Source organism: Syngnathoides biaculeatus, chromosome 3, assembly GCF_019802595.1.
Source record: "Syngnathoides biaculeatus isolate LvHL_M chromosome 3, ASM1980259v1, whole genome shotgun sequence".
Classification (NCBI taxonomy): domain Eukaryota; kingdom Metazoa; phylum Chordata; class Actinopteri; order Syngnathiformes; family Syngnathidae; genus Syngnathoides; species Syngnathoides biaculeatus.
The window spans coordinates 11,493,688-11,512,951 of NC_084642.1; the positions used below are offsets into that span (position 1 = coordinate 11,493,688).

General features: G+C 41.5%; 1 protein-coding gene across 1 annotated transcript in view; it reads right to left on the reverse strand.

Moving 5' to 3' along the window:
* Positions 1-19,264, reverse strand: part of LOC133497966 (CUB and sushi domain-containing protein 1-like) — a 521,981-nt gene that overhangs the window by 198,219 nt on the left and 304,498 nt on the right. Inside the window, exons 6-7 of the mRNA XM_061814268.1 lie at positions 17,667-17,861; positions 16,385-16,592 (exon numbers count right to left, since the gene is read on the reverse strand). Of these exons, the coding sequence (XP_061670252.1) occupies positions 16,385-16,592; positions 17,667-17,861 (403 nt within the window). The remainder of the gene's footprint in view (positions 1-16,384; positions 16,593-17,666; positions 17,862-19,264) is intronic.

The window sequence follows — 19,264 nt, forward strand, 5'->3', positions numbered from 1 at the left end:
TTATCAGCTGAAATATGAGCTCCATTTAAGTATTTCAACAAAACTTCAGGGCAAGCAAAGAAAAAAAAAACACATAAGTGTCAAACAATCGGTCGCTCTTCACATAAAGGTGGAATATGTCAAATATGACAGCATGCCTGCAGCAAGACTCTGCAGTCTTATTATCATACCCGTATAGAAATAGACATTGATTGAGTTCGGGATGTCCGTTCAGAGAACAAAAGCATGATGCAGTTTGAGTTTTTACACACACACAAAAAAAAAAAAAAAAACCCAGCACGTGAAACACCACACCGCACACATCTTCTACTGCATATCAAGAAAAATGTGGTGCCGGCAGGCAGGTAGTCCATAGGGCAGGGGTGCCCAGACTTTGTTATAGCTACTTTTCAAGCAGCCATCCTCTCGCGAGCTACCAAGGGAGGGGGGCGGGTGTGTGTATCTCCGCAACCACCATGGAGAAAGCAAAAGACAGACCGTAAATAGGAGGCCAGCTTGGTAGAACACGCCTTTATGTGCATTCAATCGATGTATTGCCCACACCTTTTTGTTTTTGGCACGCTGTAACGCGATCGATCAAAACTGCCTCGCGATCGACTGCTCGACACATTGAGCACCTCTGCCATTGAGGGTTCATATTACCTTGAATAATATAATAAAATACATTGAAAACAGAAAATAGAAATATCCATGTATGTATTTCTACACGAGCAGGAGAAATATTTCATGACTAATGATGAGTAAAGCCGTTTGCTCATTTGTTGACTTGTTTGATTAGTGACACATTTCATTTATATACACATATATATCTCCATTCATCCATTTTCTTAGCTGCTGATTCTCACGAGGGTCGCGGGGAGTGCTGGAGCCTATCCCAGCTGTCAACGGACAGGAGGCGGGGTACACCCTGAACTGGTTGCCAGCCAAACGCCGGGCACATGGAGACAAACAGCTGGACCCGCAATCACACCTAAGGGCAATTTAGAGAGTCCAAGTAATGTTGCATGTTTTTGGGATGTGGGAGGAGTGGATGTGTGTGTATATATATGTATATATACACACACACACACCACACACACACACACACTGGAGCCAACCCAGCTATCATCGGGCATATAATATGTAAAGAGCCCACCCCCTGGAGGTACCACTGGTTGTGCAGCAACAGCGTCAGAATGTTTGATGTGTAAATTGTGAGCGTAAGTTGTTGTACATTTGCTGAGATGAAATGTGCACAGCTCAGTGTAAGGTTTTTTTTTCTCTTTGCTTTTCTCTTTTTATCATGAGAAAATTCCTCCAAATAATACTATGAATTATGAAACCGACCAGCTGGCGCACCGCATGGGTTCCTCTATAAGCCTATTTGTGTCAACGGTGTGATGGCGTGAGCCAACTTGCCCATCAAGAGTGTGAAAATGACAAGTGATAGAGTTCAGATGAGAAAGTCAAAAATAGCGCAATGCATAACCATTGTCCTAGTTCCATTACAGATCTTAATTGCATTATGTATCATTCATGCGTATATATTTTTAAAGTGAGCTTTCAATTTACCCCAATCAAGAGCTGCCTGGTTCAAACTAAAGTTACATTGTGTGTCTCTTCTTAAGCCGTCCTTTTGCATGTTTGCTCAGTTTCAGACCACCACCTGCCCTTCTTTGCTTTGACTCTGCGTGCATAAAAATTCTTGAAGGCTATTTTTCCCCCACTGTCTAAAATTACCCTGGAAAGTCTAGCAGCAATACTTCTAGGAGAATGTGATTTTTCCTCATCTGAGGTTCTCACTTCATTTGCTGGGAAAGCTCATTTAAAAGAAAACAGCAGCAATGACTCTCACGGTATTGTTTCTCCGAACAATACTCTCAAATCACCATGTGAGACAAAACATGACATTTGAGTGTTTTTGTTAAATTTAGATTGTGACTGTATATATGCAATACATTTGCACCATTGAACCGTTACATTAAATTGCCCCCGAGGTTGGGGCGGGATAAGATGCCAGCTCGTGATCGCAGTGAACACAACAGGTCATCCGCCGCACTCCACGTCAAAGGGTCTTCGCGAAAGACACCAGACCACTAGCTGGAAGTTTGCATGGCAACCTGGACTTTTGTGATCATACTGGAGAGTTCTCTGTGCATGTGATTTTTTTAATGAGAGCAAATGGTAGACAGCGGCACAAAAAGTGAAAAAAAAAAGAAATATTTTGAAACAATGTTATTGTGTTGTTACTATTCTTTTGGATTTGGTTGTGAGTAGCTAATGTTTCAGATCACCAATTAGATCCAACCCACCCCCAATTGAAGGATGGCCTGCCTTTATCTCTGATGCGGTGACACGATTATACTTGGCAGCTTTGGCGTACTACCAATACCACCTAGTTTTTAAATGCAAAGCGACCATTTAAAGACTGAAAAGAGTTCAATATAATGTCTTAATAGCGAACAAACAACAAGAAATGGATAGAGGGGCAAAGCTTTGCATAGAGACAGAAACAGATGAAAAAATGAGGGAGAGACATGCTGCATCTGCTCCATTATTCATTCGGACTGGCCAGCCGGCCTGACACTAGAATGAGGGAGCGACAAGAGGTCAGAGAGGAGGAGGACTGAGAAGAAGATGCAAATGAGAGGTCACCACAGATGGATCCTGGAAGAGGAAGAGAGAGGAGCAGAGCAAGCTAATGATGTGCGGATCAGTCTGAAGTCAGTGGTGATAAAGCAGGTTGGGGGAAACACAGATATGAATGTCAGGTAGCAAATATTTAAAAAAAAAAGAAGTAGATGAGGAGGACATCATGAGGAGAGAAGTTGAGCTCGAGGGCGTGGAAATACACTTAAATCGACAGAAAGACAGACGGACAGAGAGAAAGAGAGAGAGGGAGAGAGAGAGAGAGAGAGAGAGAGAGAGAGAGAGACAGAGAGAGAGAGAGAGAGAGAGAGAGAGAGAAAGAGAAGTAACCTCAGGAGGGAGGTTACAGTGGCTGTGAAGTGTAAATGAGTCAGGACATAACAAATAAAGCAAGTACAAAAAAAAACAAGGAGGGGGGGAGGCAATGTGGGGGGCGTACAACAGAAGAAGGCTGCACAGAAGAGACAGGTAGATATTTTTTTTCTTCCCATGGCTAGTGTACACACTGTTGTCTTCACTGGTGATAAACTAATTAGAGAAGTATTGTATGTTACTCCCCTCGACCGAGTGTTGTTTTGGCCTCTACCCTTCCTGATGGCCGCACCATCTTAATTATTTACTCATTTTTAACTTTGCGCAATCATTGCAACTCCAGTAGAGCCTCTGCAGAGGGGCAGGTGCAGCAGCACAGTGAAAAGATTGGGGATATAGCAAGTGAAGAAAGGTTGGAGGGTGTAACTTTATTATGCGCAACAGATGTGATCATTTGGGGTGAGGAAAAGAATATAAAGGCGAAGGGAAGCGGACCAAGTAAGAGAACGAAGGCACATTGACGCTAAAAAACGATTAAAGCCGTGGAAAAGTCCGGACGGTGCTGTGCTGGCACCCTGTTGTCACCCACCTTGACATAATGCCAATGCAATGCAGTGGACTATATCCATCCATCCATTTTCCTTGCCGCTTAGCCTCACGAGGGTCGCGGGGAGTGCTGAAGCCTATCCCAGCTGTCAACGGGCAGGAGGCGGGGTACACCCTGAACTGGTTGGCAGCCAATCGCAGGGCACATTGAGACAAACAGCCGCACTCACAATCACATCTAGGGACAATTTAGAGTGTCCAATTAATGTTGCATGTTTTTGGGATGTGGGAGGAAACCGGAGTGCCCGGAGAAAACCCACGCAGGCACAGGGAGTACATGCAAATTCCACACAGGCGGGGCCAGGGTTGAACCCGGGTTCTCAGAACTGAGAGGCCAACTCTTTACCACCTGACCCACCATGCTGCCTGGACTATATTTAAAAGTCTAATTTTTAACGGAAAATTAAGTCCTCATTTCACTGTTTGAAGGAATGGTGCTACATTTGGTTTAAATCATATTTGAACAACATCAGATTTATATCCTCCTATGATATTCTAGAGATGCATTCTCAAGTCTTGTAAAGATGAGCGGAACGGCCTTCAGCCACATCCATTTTGCCCAAAATCCACTTATTAAAAGCCAAAAAAACTGACTAATGCAAACTCAAGGTGATGCTGGGATTAGACACCCACTTCACAAACATGGCATTCATACATAATGTTACGTAAATTTAATTAATGACAGAGGAGTGTGATGAGTTTAAAGAGCAACTGACTTTTTGGGGGTGTGAGTGGTATGTGTTGCGTTCAAGCACAAAACTTCCTTGACCTCAGCATGGTTGGAAGAGGTGGGCTTGAGTTAAAAAAAAAAAAAAGTAACAGCTGCTCATGCAAGGAGGTGGAGCATATAAACATACATAACATATATTCAATGCAATTATTCCTCCCACAACTGCAACCCTGCACAACAGAAACAAACACAATTGAAAGTAAGGAACATTTTAAAGTGTTGCATCACAGAGAAAAATTTGCAGGGGATAACTGTGCGAAGGAAGGGTAAAATGGAAATGGCCCAGTTTAAGTGCACCCATGAGGAGACAAAGTGGGAGACAAAAGGCTGATTAAATGGCGAGCGGTCCAGGGTGCGCCACAGCTCTTGCCGAAAGTCATCTGAGATTAGAATCCTGCTCGCCTGTGAGCCTGAGCAGGTTTAGCGGTGGAAAATGGATGGAAAAACAAAGTATACGACATTGTACGGATGTTGGTCAACTTCCATCTCTGTGGCAACAGAGGTGGTATATCAAGACTGACCAAGATTCAACCTTCTACAGTGAAGAAAATAAGTATTTGAACACCCTGCTATATTGCAAATTCTCCCACTTAAAAATCATGGAGGGGTCTGTAATTTTCATTGCATGTGCATGTCCACTGTGAGAGACATAATCTAAAGAGAAAAATCCAGAAATTGCAATGTATGATTTTTTTAACAATTTATTTGTGTGATACAGCTGCAAATAAGTATTTGAACACCTGAGAAAACCAATGTTAATATTTGGTACAGTAGCCTGTGTTTCTAATTACAGAGGTCAAACCTTTCCTGTAGTTGTTCTCCAGGTTTGCACACACTGCAGGAGGGATTTTGGCCGACTCCTCTGCACAGATCTTCTCAAGATCAGACACGTCTCTGGGCTTTGGCTGAGAAACACAGAGTTTCAGCTCGCTGCAAAAATTTTCCATTGGGTTTAGTTCTGGCGACTGGCTAGGCCACGCCGGAACCTCGATATGCTTCTTATGGAGCCACTCCTTGGTTTTCCTGGCTGTGTGCTTCGGGTCATTGTCATGTTGAAAGACCCAGCCACGACCCATCTTCAATGCTCTGACTGAGGGAAAGAGGTTGTTCCCCAAAATCTCACAATACACGGCCACGGTCATCCTCTCCTTAATACAGTGCAGTCGTCCTGTACCATGTGCAGAAAAACACCCCCAAAGCATGATGCTACCACCCCCATGCTTCACAGTAGGGATGGTGTTCTTGGGATGGAACTCATCATTCGTCTTCCTCCATACACGGTTCGTGAAATTATGACCAAAAAGGTCAATTTTGGTCTCATCTGACCACAAAACTGTCTCCCATGACTCCTCTGTATCAAACTTAAGACGGGCCTTGACATGTGCTGGTTTAAGCAGGGGGACCTTCTGTGCCACGCATGATTTCAAACCATGACGTCTTAGTGTATTACCAACAGTCAGCTTGGAAACGGTGGTCCCAGCTCTTTTCAGGTCACAGACCAAGTCTTTTCGTGCAGTCCTGGGGTGATTACTCACCATTCTAAGGATCATTGAGACCCCATGAGGTGGTATCTTGCATGGGGCTCCACTTTGATTGAGATTGACCGTCATGTTTAGCTTCTTCCATTTCCTAATGATTGCTCCAACAGTGGACCTTTTTTCACCAAGCTTCATGACAATTTCTCAGGAGCCCTTTCCAGCCCTGTGGAGTTCTACAATTTTGTCTGTGGTGTCTTTGGACAGCTCTTTGGTCTTGGCCATGCAAGAAGTTTGAGTATTACTGATTGTACGAGTTGGACAGGTCTCTTTATGCGAGCTAACGACCTAACACAGGTACATGTGATTCTGGATAATACATGGAGTGGAGGTGGACTTTTAAAGGCGGACTAACGGGACTAACGGGTCTTTGAGGGTCAGAATTCTAGCTGATAGACAGGTGTTCAAATACTTATTTGCAGCTGTATCACATAAATAAATCACTGAAAAAATAATACATTGTGATTTCTGGATTGTTTTTTTTTTAGATGTTCTCTCTCACAGTGGACATGCGAGTCGCCAGAACTAAACCCAATAGAAAATTTTTGGAGCGAGCTGAAACTCTGTTTCTCAGCGACAGCCCAGAAACCTGTCTGATCTTGAGAAGATCTGTGTGGGGAAGTGAGCCAAAATCCCTCCTGCAGTGTGTGCAAACCTGGTGAACAACTACAGGAAATATTTGACCTCTGTAATTGGAAACACAGGCTACTGTACCAAATATTAACATTGGTTTTCTCAGGTGTTCAAATACTTATTTGGAGCTGTATCACACAAATAAATCGTTAAAAAAAAAAAAAAAAATCATACATCGTGATTTCTGGATTTTTGTTTTTAGATTATCTCTCTCACAGCAGACATGCACATATGATGAAAATTTCAGACCCCTGCATGATTTCTAAGTGGGAGAATTTGCAATGTAGCAGAGTGTTCAAATACTTATTTTTGTCATTGTAAGTCTCTTTTCCTTGAGCAGGCAGCCCATGTTTACAGTAGTATAATAAAAGTCCCATTCTTGCTTAACCCCACAGATGTAAATTTGTTTCGCTTTCCAAGGTGAAAAGATATTTTTCAAAGTCCCGCCTTGTGCTTTGGGCTGATGGAGACTGTGCACTCCTCTCTGTGGGAGTATCGGGTCTCACAGCAATCAAGTCGCTTGAAGCAGGGAAGTGGTTGCTGATAGGTGTGTGCGACTTTCTGCTGTTTGTTATTAACATCGATGGGCAATCTGCAGGGATATTTGGTCGGTATTTCTTGTGTTTGCTGATGATGTGGTATTGTTGATTTCATTAACCCACAATCTGTGCGTGTTGTGAGAAAAAGCATGTCCGCGTCTGCTATCAAAATGGACAAGAATTTTAATGAAGGCCGACAAGCACTTCAGTAAAACTAAGTTTGATGATTATTGGTTCTATACAGACATAATTCTTACTGGAATTGAAGGCAAAAATTTAAAAAGAACTGTTGAGAGTAAAAGGAAAAAAACAAAAATACTGATCATGCAGGCAGCACGGCATGGTGGATCAGCTGGTAAACCGTTGGCCTCACAGTTCTGAGGACCCGGCTTTCATCCCGGCCTCGCCTGTGTGGAGTTTGTATGTTCTCCCCGTGCCTGTGTGGGTTTTCTCCGGGCACTTCGGTTTACTCCCACATCCCAAAAACATACAACATGAATTGCACACTCAAAAATTGCCCATAGGTGTGATTGTGAGTGCGGCTGCTTGTCTCTATGTGCCCTGTGATTGGCTGGAAACCAGTTCAGGGTGTACCCCGCCTCCTGCCTGTTGACAGCTGAGATAGGCTCCACCACTCCCTGCGACTCTCGTGAGGATAAGCAGTAAAGAAAATGGATGGATGGATGGACCATAGGGAGCTGCTCAACTGGAATACATTATGGAGGAAAGTTTCAGCATATTATCAGCAGTGACCCAATTAACATTAATATAATAATTAGCAACCAGGGTTTTTAAATTAGGTTAAAGTTGGGAAATCTGGAACGACTTTACTTGATGTGAACATTTAGCGATTCCATCAGCCTTTGAAAAATTAGCATAACAAACTGCTACTTATTAAAGTGGTTGACTTATCTCTGTGATTTTACTGTATATAATCACTTTTTTTTTTTTTTTTTTTTTACATTTCACTGCTGAAACGAGTGTAAGAAATGTAGTGGACAGCAGAGAACAGAATGTGATTAATTGCTCTTCCTTTCACGCCGGATATAATGGCCTTTAGCTTAATAACAAAGCATCCAGTTGAAGAAAGTGGCACTGAGGAAGAGGAAGGAGGAGATGAAGATGGTAGGAAAGAAAATGAAACATTGGAAAGCTTTCCTCAATTTGCTCAATTCCCTTTATGCCAATGAGAATAACACATTTCAACCAAGATTACACGTCGGCCTGTCAACATTTGTCATAATTACAGTCAACAGACTTGTGTAAAATATTGGCACATTTTAAAGAGAAATGTATGCATCAGTAGTCCAAAGAAAATTCTGGACTTAGCTCTAACACCAGCCGAGAAAAAAAAAAAAAAAAATGTTTACCTTGATCTACATTAGGGGTGCCCAGACTTTTTTACCCCAAGATCTACTTTTCAAGCAGCCAGCCTCTTGCCAGCTACCGAGGACGGGGTGGGGTGGAGGGTTTCAAGTTTAGTTTCATTTGTCCTTATTTGGTTATATGAAAAAAAAAAAAAAAACTACCAGACAGTGCAATTGAGCTACTCAGACATTAACAGAGACATTCAATTATACAAGTTCAGAACTGGAATTGAAGTATATGTGCACCAAAGTGGAATCCAATTATTAGCCAAAGAATAAGCAGGAGAAAAAGGACTGAAAAGGAATGAATAAATCCGTATGTTGAACTCCACTTCCGTCGGTAGCGCAATACTCCCTTATGAGACACTTAGTATGATGTTTTTTGTGTTCTTTTTTTTTTCCAGTGGACCTACAATGCTACAAAATCATCACCGCTCGATGATGAAAAATGAAAAATTCATTTTGGCATAATTGCATTTGATTCAATGTCCTCACATGCATTTGAAAAGTCTGCTTTCCCCTCAGACGATGCCAATAACTCACTTCCTGTAGTGCCAAGAAAACACATTGAGGGTTTCAATGCTCAGAGGGAAAAAAAATACTGCTAGATTTATTTTGGTGACTTTGGAGCAAAACAATATCCCAAGGCCAGGTATGGCCAACACAGATAGAGAAAAAATAAAATAAAAATCAAACAGAATGTCATGATATTACCATAATATCATTCTGACAAGCATGACACAACGTTTCAATTTGACCAGTTGATCAAACAAACTCAAAATGGTCCCGGTCCAATTGCGCATGAGCGTAGACGCCTGGCTGGGTGTGTGGGTGTACACCAGTGGGTTGAGGGGTGCACGTGTGACAGCCAGTCAACGTGACATTGAACCTGCCAGCTAGCAGACAGAAACATGGAACAGGAAATTGCTTTTGGGACAACCAATCAGAAAAAAAAGTTGCCAGTAAACAGGAACAACCCATCGCAGTGGTCCTGTCATGTGTCAATCATCTTCACAATGACCTGCCCACGTCAGTCACTGAAGCAGTCAGTCATGTCTTAAGCCCACGACTGGAGAAAAATACTTTGTGTTACGGGGGATCGTGTGTACCAGAAGCCAAGTGACGCATTTTGTGCGACCAAACTGCGTTTTCGCTGCAGATGGAATCAATAAGCTTCATTATTTTATCTTCTGGTTTATTAGGCAATAAGCAATAGTTCATTGGTTATTCCAATAATAGTTTACAAAACAATAGAAGCATTAACTTCACATCCCTCGAGGTTGAATCGAGAATGGTCTAAGGATACTTTGATCCTGGTTTCGTCAAGCAGAACAGTTTAAAAGGACATTTATTTATGTGTTGTATTGTTAAATGTTGACAACAAAACCAGAATTACAAATTCCGCTGATTATAGTCGTAGGGTACGTATTGGGTGGAATCAGATACACGCGCAGTTTGTCAACATATCTACAGTCACTCTATGCTGAAAGCAGACACAAAAAAGACCAATGCTCAAATCCATCCATCCATCCATTTTTTTTGCCGCTTACCCTCACAAGGGTCGCGGGGAGTGCTGGAGCCTATCCCAGCTGTCAACGGGCAGGAGGCGGTGTACACCCTGAACTGGTTACCAGCCAATCGCAGGGCACATAGAGACAAACAGCCACACTCACAATCACACCTATGGCCCATCTAGAGTGTCCAATTAATGTTGCATATTTTTGGGATGTGGGAGGAAACCGGAGTGCTTGGAGAAAACCCAACAGCCCCAAAAAAACAATATTTTTTGTCCAACAACAATGTATAACCTCTACAAATAAATAAATAAACATTTTAGAGAAGGGAAGTTAAAACAATTGAGATATTGTGGTTGCACAAGTTCACTCCAAAAAAAATGTTTCTCTCCAATTGATTTGTACAGGTCATAGGTCCAATTAATGGTGGGAAAACTTCTGAAATGATTTCTCTTGGTCTCATTTTTTTTTTTCCATATCACAAGAACAGAGCATTTGAACAGGAGCGTGTAGCCTTAATACGCACACCACATTTATTGATTTAACTCGACAGCTTGTTTCAGATGATCCATTTGTCTTATATAGGTTGCCCTATTAGAACTTCAAAGTAACCAAATATACATTCTTGATGTAGGAGTTATCTTCATACATTATCACATTATTGTGCATAAATAAATTAAACCAAATAAATGTTTTTTTTTTTTTTTTCCGGAGAGGTTTTTGCACGTTGTTGATCCAGTCTATTTGGATCCCTGAAATCAATCTCAAGCAGGTTTGAGAATTAGTGTCCCAAATTTACTCTAGTAGGGTGTTCGACATTATTGAGGAAGCCTTAAGTTTTTTCCATAATGGGTAAAAATAAGGATTTGCCTGAAGGTGAAAAGCACAGAACAATAAAATGCCTTCCCAAAGGAGTGGGGGGGGGGGATATTTCAAGATAATTACTGGAACTGATAAATAATTAGTGTGTGAACAAACATGTTTGTTATGATTAAGGAACATTTCTGTCAGACACATAAATTGTATTCAGAAAGGAGCTGTTGAAAAGCCACTGATGAGCATCAAGCAGGTTTTTGAAGCTGCTGCTGTCTCTGGAGTTTCAACAACCTGTAGATGCAGGATACTCAAAGGGCTTGCAGAATCAGATTCACAACTGATTTTATTGGCACTGTCAGTGGAAAACAATGAACCTGTCTTGGTCCAATGATGCAACATGAAATATAGACAGTAATAATAAAAACAAATGATTAGACTAAGAAGATGCAGTGTATCGGCTCGGTTCGATAGCTGTGCGTCATATCCATAGACACGCGGGAAACATGCTACTGCATATGGAATTGTGAGGCCTGCCGTCACCAAAAGTTCACGTGATGTGTCGTTGCGGAAGCTAAATAGAACAAAATAGATTCAATCTTACCTTTAAACTGTATGGAATGTGTCATTTCTAACACAGATTATTTTATCCAGACGAAAATATATGTTCAACTGTTCCATGAAATGCATATCCTGTTTCTAAGTGTTTCTAATTTAAAGTCAACGAACTTTAACGTAGTTTCTCTTACCAAAAATGACTCATTTCGTGGGCGGACCGCTGATGTCACAAATTTTGGAATGAGTTGTTTTGGAACGGCGATAAGATGGGAGTCTTTTGTATTCACGCTGAAGAAAAACCTATTGTTGTTATTTTATTATTATTATTAAGAAACCAGCATTATATTATTATATTATTACTTATTTGTGAAAATATCACAACTTGGACTACGTTATCGGCTTCTGTGTGTTTTGGTGAAATAATAAGCATTTTACAGGCAAAGGAGTTGTCGTGTACAAAAATCGCTAAATACACAGCATTTGCATAATTTTAAAACAAGGCTGAAAACTTCGCATATACATTCAGAATATCGAAACCATTACTATATATCAGTTTATAACTAACTAAACCAAAGAAGAACTTCACAAATACTGACCAGTCGATATTTCCAACACATGGCATATCCTACACGATGGGTCTGACTGGTGTGTAGGCTTCTTCGTGGCCAGCAACTTTGTCTGAATTTGAACGTGTGTGCTGTCTAACTGGCTCAAATTGATAACCTTTAACGCCTTCATAAAGCGTGTATTCTTCACCGTCTTCGTGGGACCCTTCAGAATAATGTTCATTGCTCGAATTATGGGAAAATTCATCGGCGTTCTTACAGTGTATTCCTACAGGATCCACGTTGTTGTCACAACGTCCTACGTCTCGCCTCTGTTCGGCTTTTTTCGCTTCGTTTCCATCTTTTTCCGGCGAATCCATCAATGTATGATCTTCTTCTTTTCCTTTCAGCTTGTCCTGTTAGGGGTCGCCACAGCGTGTCATCTTTTGCCATCTCAGCCCATCTTGTGCATCTTCCTCTCTAACCCCAACTGCCCACATGTCTTCCCTCACCACATCCATAAACCTTCTCTTTGGTCTTCCTCTCGCTCTTTTGCCTGGCAGCTCCATCCTCAGCACCCTTCTACCAATATACTGACTCTCTTGTCTCTGAATATGTCCAAACCATCTAAGTCTGCTCTCTCCAACCTTATCTCCAAAACATCCAACTTTGGCTGTTCCTCTAATGAGCTCATTTCTAATCCTATCCAACCTGCTCACTTAAAGCGAGAACCTCAGCATCTTCATTTCTGCTACCACCTGTTCTGCTTCCTGTTGTTTCTTCAGAGCCACTGTCTCTAATCCGTACATCATGGCCGGCCTCACCACTTTGCCCTTCAGCCTAGCAGAGATTCTTCTGTCACATAGAACACCAGACACCTTCCGCCAACTGTTCCACCTAACTTGGACCCATTTCTTCACTTCTTTACCACACTCTACATTTGTTGCAAATATAAAAAAATAAAAATGTTTCCTTCATAATGGATTTAAGATTCATATTCAGCATAAGAACTGTATAATATTAGCAAAAATCTGCATTATGGTCCTTCCATTCCTTTTAAGTAGTGCATAAAGACTCAACATCTTACTGTATACCACGTTTTCATAATCTACCACTACTACCTACTTACTGTCAGCAGAAAACAAATGAAAACAAAGCTGGAATTACAAATTTGGGACTGTTTGTTGGTTTTTCCCGATGTACCTAACTTGCACTGAACCATGACATGAAAACTGAGGTATGTAACGAACTGTGGCTTGTGTGAAGTGTTGCTCCTCTACAGCCATCGTTGTTGTTATGCATAAAGTTTGTGGGGTCTCATTATTATAAATTTGTGCTATTGTCATATGCAGGACAACCGATTACTAGTGTGTATCAAGAGATTTGGGACATTATGGTCTTTTCCAAAGTAACACTTTCAAGATAAAAGGATTTCGTTGGGTTGCTGCAGCTGACATTTTCTCTGTCCGCTTATGTGCCGTCAGTTGGCTGCGCCCCGCCTAGCCTCGCACCCCTTCAATTCCGCCACCGCGGAGGACCAGGCGATAGTGGTCTTTGAATGTTAAGCTTCCACAGATAAGCCATGCGAGTTTGTGCGTGAATACGCACGCACGGTATCTGTTGGGGCCCGGGGACAACGAGCAACAGCTGAAGCGGCCCACTTAAGGCCTGACACCGACATGCAGACATACACAAACGGTATCGTGAGAACGTCACACTTGATGTGTAACCACTCAACTGGCGACAGGACTAAATATGCAATTATTGGCCCATTCTTTTGTTTCCTTTGAGCGCCATCCTCTTGAGCCCCATTCACACCACTCATTTATCTGTCCAACAATCAATTCCAATCCCGCCACACACTATCAGATTTTTCTTCCTTCTTTCTGCAGAACACATTGTTCTTTATCAAGAGACTGAAGATGGTGATAAATAACCATACAAGTCTGATACAGTCACAGTTACACAGCATGAAACAACCCTCTCTGCCCTTTGCATGCAAACACCTGGTCTCGCTGATATTTGTATTTAATGAATGAGACTAAAAATGCCGTGTCACCTTGTGCAGCTGTGAGGACGCGGCTGCAGTATGAAAATAAGCGTTGACTGAGTGATTGCGTTCCAGAGGATTACATTAATAAATGTTGCAGAAGAATTGTGTGTATTGTAAGATTTCATAACTGATTGAACCAATGCTCTCATGAAAGCCATTTATTTGCATCAGTTGAACACAAAGTCATTTGTCTGACTGGAAGAAGCAGAGGGAAAAAGCGGTGTCACAAAAGGCTAATGAGGTCCCTCGGGAGTTGCGGTATTTCAGCATTTCCTCCATCGATTGATTTATGAACAAACTCCAACATCCGCCTCAATAAAGCCTCAAATCACCATAAAGACTTGCCAACGTTACCGATGTTATTTTTTCAACGCAAACGGGCCTCACAGCCATCTTTGTTGTTGACATGATGGACACTATCCTATGTTTAGCCTTTCAGCATTTTCTCAGTAACATGAAGGAGGAGCGAAATTGCATGCTGTAACTCGCAGGCAGCCTCCGCCGCTGCTCAAACGCGTTTGCGCCTTTAGTGAACATAAAGGCATGAATTTCAACATCGTACTAAATTGGGGAAACAAATGCAACAGAGCTGTTGGAACAAAGTGCCAATTTTGAAACAGAAACATTGTATATAGGTGTGGAAAAATAATCTGTCATCTTCCCTGTAGATTTTGAACAACTAAGGAACTAGAAGGCTGTACCGCATCGTAGTAGTTCTGAGGTGGAACACACGAAACCATCCATTTTCCGTACTTCTTACCCTTGTATAAAAAATATATGTACTCCAATTAAAGTGCCACTGTCATGAATTGTATGATTTTTAGTATGTTATTAATGAAAAAATGGCAGCTGGTATGGACCCATCCGTTTTTTCATCACAAAACATGATTTTGACGTATATGGCTTTCTGGATCTCCCGCCATAGAAAATCCTCTCTAGGGATTCGTTTTCGACAAGAAGCAAGAAGTGACGGAGGCAGTAGCACACTCAAGCGAACTCGTTTGTTTATATTAGTTTTACCTGGGGGAAGGTAGCTCGTTGTTCCTTGGTGTTAGCAAAAATGCTGACTCGTTGCATTTCTGGATATTGCCCGAACACTCGGGAGGATGGATTCCTCTTCATACTTTTCCAAAAGATCTGGTTCGTCGTGAAAAACGGATTGCACGGGTGCAAAGGACGAGCGCTTCGTGGGTTCCAAATGACAGGTAGGTGTGTATACAGCTTCTAAAAAAAACAATAGTTGGGGGTGGGGGCGTAATCCGTAAATCAGGGGTGCTAAATGTGTCAATGTGCAGATCAGAAGGCTTCTGTGCAGCAGCCGCTGTAGGTCGGCCTCCCCAGGCCTTGTGGATCGCCACCGGTTTTGTCGACAATGCGGAGCTGGCCTTGTAAATCGCTATGTCGGGGTGGGTTGTGGGGGCTGGCCCGCGGTGGCTCATCTCCAGCGCGGAAGTGAATCAGACGAGGAGGCAGTTTGACCCCGGCGTCATCGTCGCTCGCGGGCGCCGTCGCTTTTATCACCGCCGCGGGGAGGTGTTTTGGCCGTGATCCGCATATCATCTAAATATGGCTCGAAACAATAGGGTAATATTGCTCCGGTCACTTCACTCGGTTGTGAGGTGTTTTCTTCGAAAAGAGCTTCCGTGTCAGAAGGGGCGTGTTCGTCTACCACAGTCGGGGCCACAGCGAGTTTTCAATGGCGAATGTCCGGGGTGATGTCACGGGAAGAAGATGCAGCCAATATGGCAACCACTTGGATGTCGAATGACACTTCGGCAACTTTGTGAATGGATGACGCGCTCTCCGCTCATATTTATTATTCGTTAAAAGACATTGAAGTGAATAATGTTATATGTATTTTTCATTTCAATATCTGTTTTAGAATGTTTATAGGGATGACACTTGACCTTTAAGAGTTATATGACCATCATATACTATATCTACATTTATCTATTGTGTTGACAGAAATAAAGATTCCCAATACATCTTTGTGTAGGATATTGTTTAAACTGCACACGAGATTCCGGTGTATTTTTGAAAGAGTGAATAATTGTATTATGTTTTTGTTTTGTTTGTTAAGAGGTTTCTTTGCCAAATAAATGTTCCATGTGGGAACTATTGTCTTCTCTCTTGCAGCCAGAAGCTCACCTACTTTTACCTCAGTTTGTCACAATGATGGGTCAAATATCAGCCAACATTACTGGTTCAGTTTAAACTTGACAAAACAAGACATAACAGATTTTTCTGGCCGCCAACATAAACTGAACTGGACCAGCAACTGTAACCACAAAACCCTGATATGACCTGCACGGTAGATTTTGTGAACCGTTCCACCACTAATGTTTCAGTCTGCACAAGCACAAAGTAGCGGGTGATGCTAGTGGCACTGGAATAAAGTTCATTGCAAACATAAACCTTTCAAGTCAGTCATGAAGCCCCTTGTCAGAACGAAAGTAATGTAATGCCATCTTATTCACAGTACAGGACAAGGCAGTGGGTACACTACATTTGAAATACAAATACAATTTATTTTCTGTGTCAAAATTCTCACCATATGCTGGGTGCCTCCGTTCCGCTGATTTCCAGGAAGTCGTACTTGTCTTCCAATAAAAAGTCATTGAAGACAAGGGCTATCGTGTCCCCAGGTTCCGCAAGGATTGACCACGTGCAGTCCAGATTGTTTTCATACTCTGCAGGATAGCCAGGACTGGTTATTGAACCCGCGGTGCCTCGTAACGTGCCGCCGCAGGCCCCTTCCGCTGGAGAGAGAAGAATGAGAATGAATAAATGAGGAGATCGTGATGGATCGTTGGGACACTTGCATGTCTGCATACTGTTTTCAGTAATTTATTTTCCCTCTGTATTGATGTGAGATTAGAACCATCCATTTTCTATATCGCTTATCCTCATTAAGATCGCTGGTGAGATGCAGCCCATCCCAGCTGACTCTGGAGAGATGAGGGGGACTGAACGAGTCACCTGTCAGCCGTCGGACACATTTTGACAAGAATTCACATCCATATTTACACCTGTGGGCACTTTACAATGTCAGGCAGACATGCTAGTCACGGGTCCGCCGTGCAGCCCATGTTATTAAAATATCAAACCAAATATATAGAGACCAGTGAATGATTGACTGCTAAGCTATTGTGCTCTGCGTTCGTGGGTTTAAATCCTACCCATGGCAATAATATGCCACGTTGTAACACTCAACCTGTCTTGAAACCCTACCTTGAGGTGCAAACTCTGTCTTGAAAGCCAACTTTATGAAACCATGAAAAAAAAAAACTGACTTTGAAACCTTAACCTGACTTTAAAGCCTTAACTAACTTGACTCCCTGTGAGATGAGATGGTGGAAAGATTAAGAATACAGGCCATCAAATCACCTTGGAGACCCAATGAGAATTTTGCACTGATTGCCCCTAAGACTTTAAATCCTCCTTTGAGATTGTTTATCAATCTCTTTGCCAGAAACATTCGCAAGTTTCTTCTTGTTTATCCACCAATTGACCATTAGAGGAGCTTTGTGTCGGGATCTCGGACTCCATCTGATTCATAAAATGGTTCGTTACATCATTTAAACAAAGCCTTACTGTGATTTTAGATAATGGATAAACAGAAGCTCCTTATCCTTCTTGAGACCGTGACCTCATGGTCTGGTCTCTCCATTCACAGGGACTTCGCAAGTAGTAGTTATAGAGAGTTTTGGGGTTATTTCCGGGGATACAGCTTCCTCATGAATTACCCAGCTGCTAGACAAATCCTTAGGGAGAGAGTGTAAGTGCTTATTCCAGTCAAGGATGAGAAATAAAGAAAGGCAAAGTTTTCTTACCTCGGCAAAAGGGTGAAGGGAAGTCCCACTGTGCTCCGCTTCCTGGTGACACGATACATGTGAGGACATTATGTCCCTCCAGGACAAAACCAGACTCGCAGCTGTAACGGATTTTGTCCCCAATGTTGTACCGCGCACCATGGATGACTCCGTTTGGAATGAGTCCGGGGGTGCCGCATGTATGGCTGGGCAGGACTGAAACAAAAAAATGGCAACAAGGGTTTAGTGATTGCATAACATAAAGGCATTTAACTTTGAAAAGAATATTGAGTCAAACCACCACAAGTATCTATCAGCCATTGGCTTCATAATCATCCCAAACTTTAATTAACGACTTGAAATATTTTTGGAAACGTTTCATTTGACTACTTTCCAAATGCCCGAAGAGGTCGGTCTTCCGAACCCTTCAGATGAATCAAATTAACAAGACGATGTATTTGACCTTTAATTGAAAAGGTGATCTCATTGAGATCAGAGTTCTCTTTTGCAGCAAAACTGGCCGAGATGGTAGCATCAAATTTCAGGAACATTGAAAGAAAAAAAAAATAATACAGGAAAAGGAATGTAAAAATTGAAGAAAATAAAGAGAAACACAACAATAAAAAAAGAACTTTAAAATATTACAAACAGGGTAAAAACCAAGATGACTTGGACAACAGAACAGCTTGAAATAATATGAATGGGATAATGGCTATATTTCATACTTATTCATAACTATCCAATCAATTATACATTAATTGTCCAGGATTATGTTTTTTATATATTCTTAACATGTTTGTTTATTGTTTGTTTTTTACAATAACAAAACAGATAAGGAAAAGAGAAATACACTGATGTAAAAATAGGCAAGGATAAAGATGGACATGGATATAATTTACTTTTTTTAAATTATTTTTTTTATATTCATCATTTCCTTCATGAAGTGCTCTGTATTTATGGTAAGGGGGTTATTTGTTTCAGGTGGACACTTGCAACAAATAATAGTCTCTAATGGAGTTCCATTATTTGGAAAAATAGTAATTACAAAATGTAATACATGTAGGTATGTACAGTAATTAGAATAACAAATGTACAGTTTTTACAAAATGGGTAAACTGGAATCTTCCCGAAGCTCTGATTGGAATGATTACCCTATTTTCCTCACTATAAGGTGCACCACATTATAAGGCGCACCTTCAATGAATGGCCTAGTTCAAAACTATTTTTCATATAAAAAGCGCATCGCATTATAAGGCACAAAGAAAAGACGCTACAGTAGAGGCTGAGGTTACGTTATGCATCCATTAGACAGAACTGTACTAAAGACTCAATATTGATCCATATATAAGGCACACCGGATTATAAGGCACACCATTGCCTTTTGAGAAAATTAAAGGCTTTTAGATGCGCCTTATAGTGCGGAAAATACAGTACACAGAATTTACAAAATGTCCATACACCCATTTAGCCTAATGCAAAAATGTTTTTAATTAAAAAAAAAATAATCACAAAATAAAAACATGTGATATTGTGATTGTGTTCAAAAGTGTTACAATTATTTATTCTTAATGAGCATGTGTTGTCACCAGTGGTTGTATGACACAGCGTCAGCAGCTACA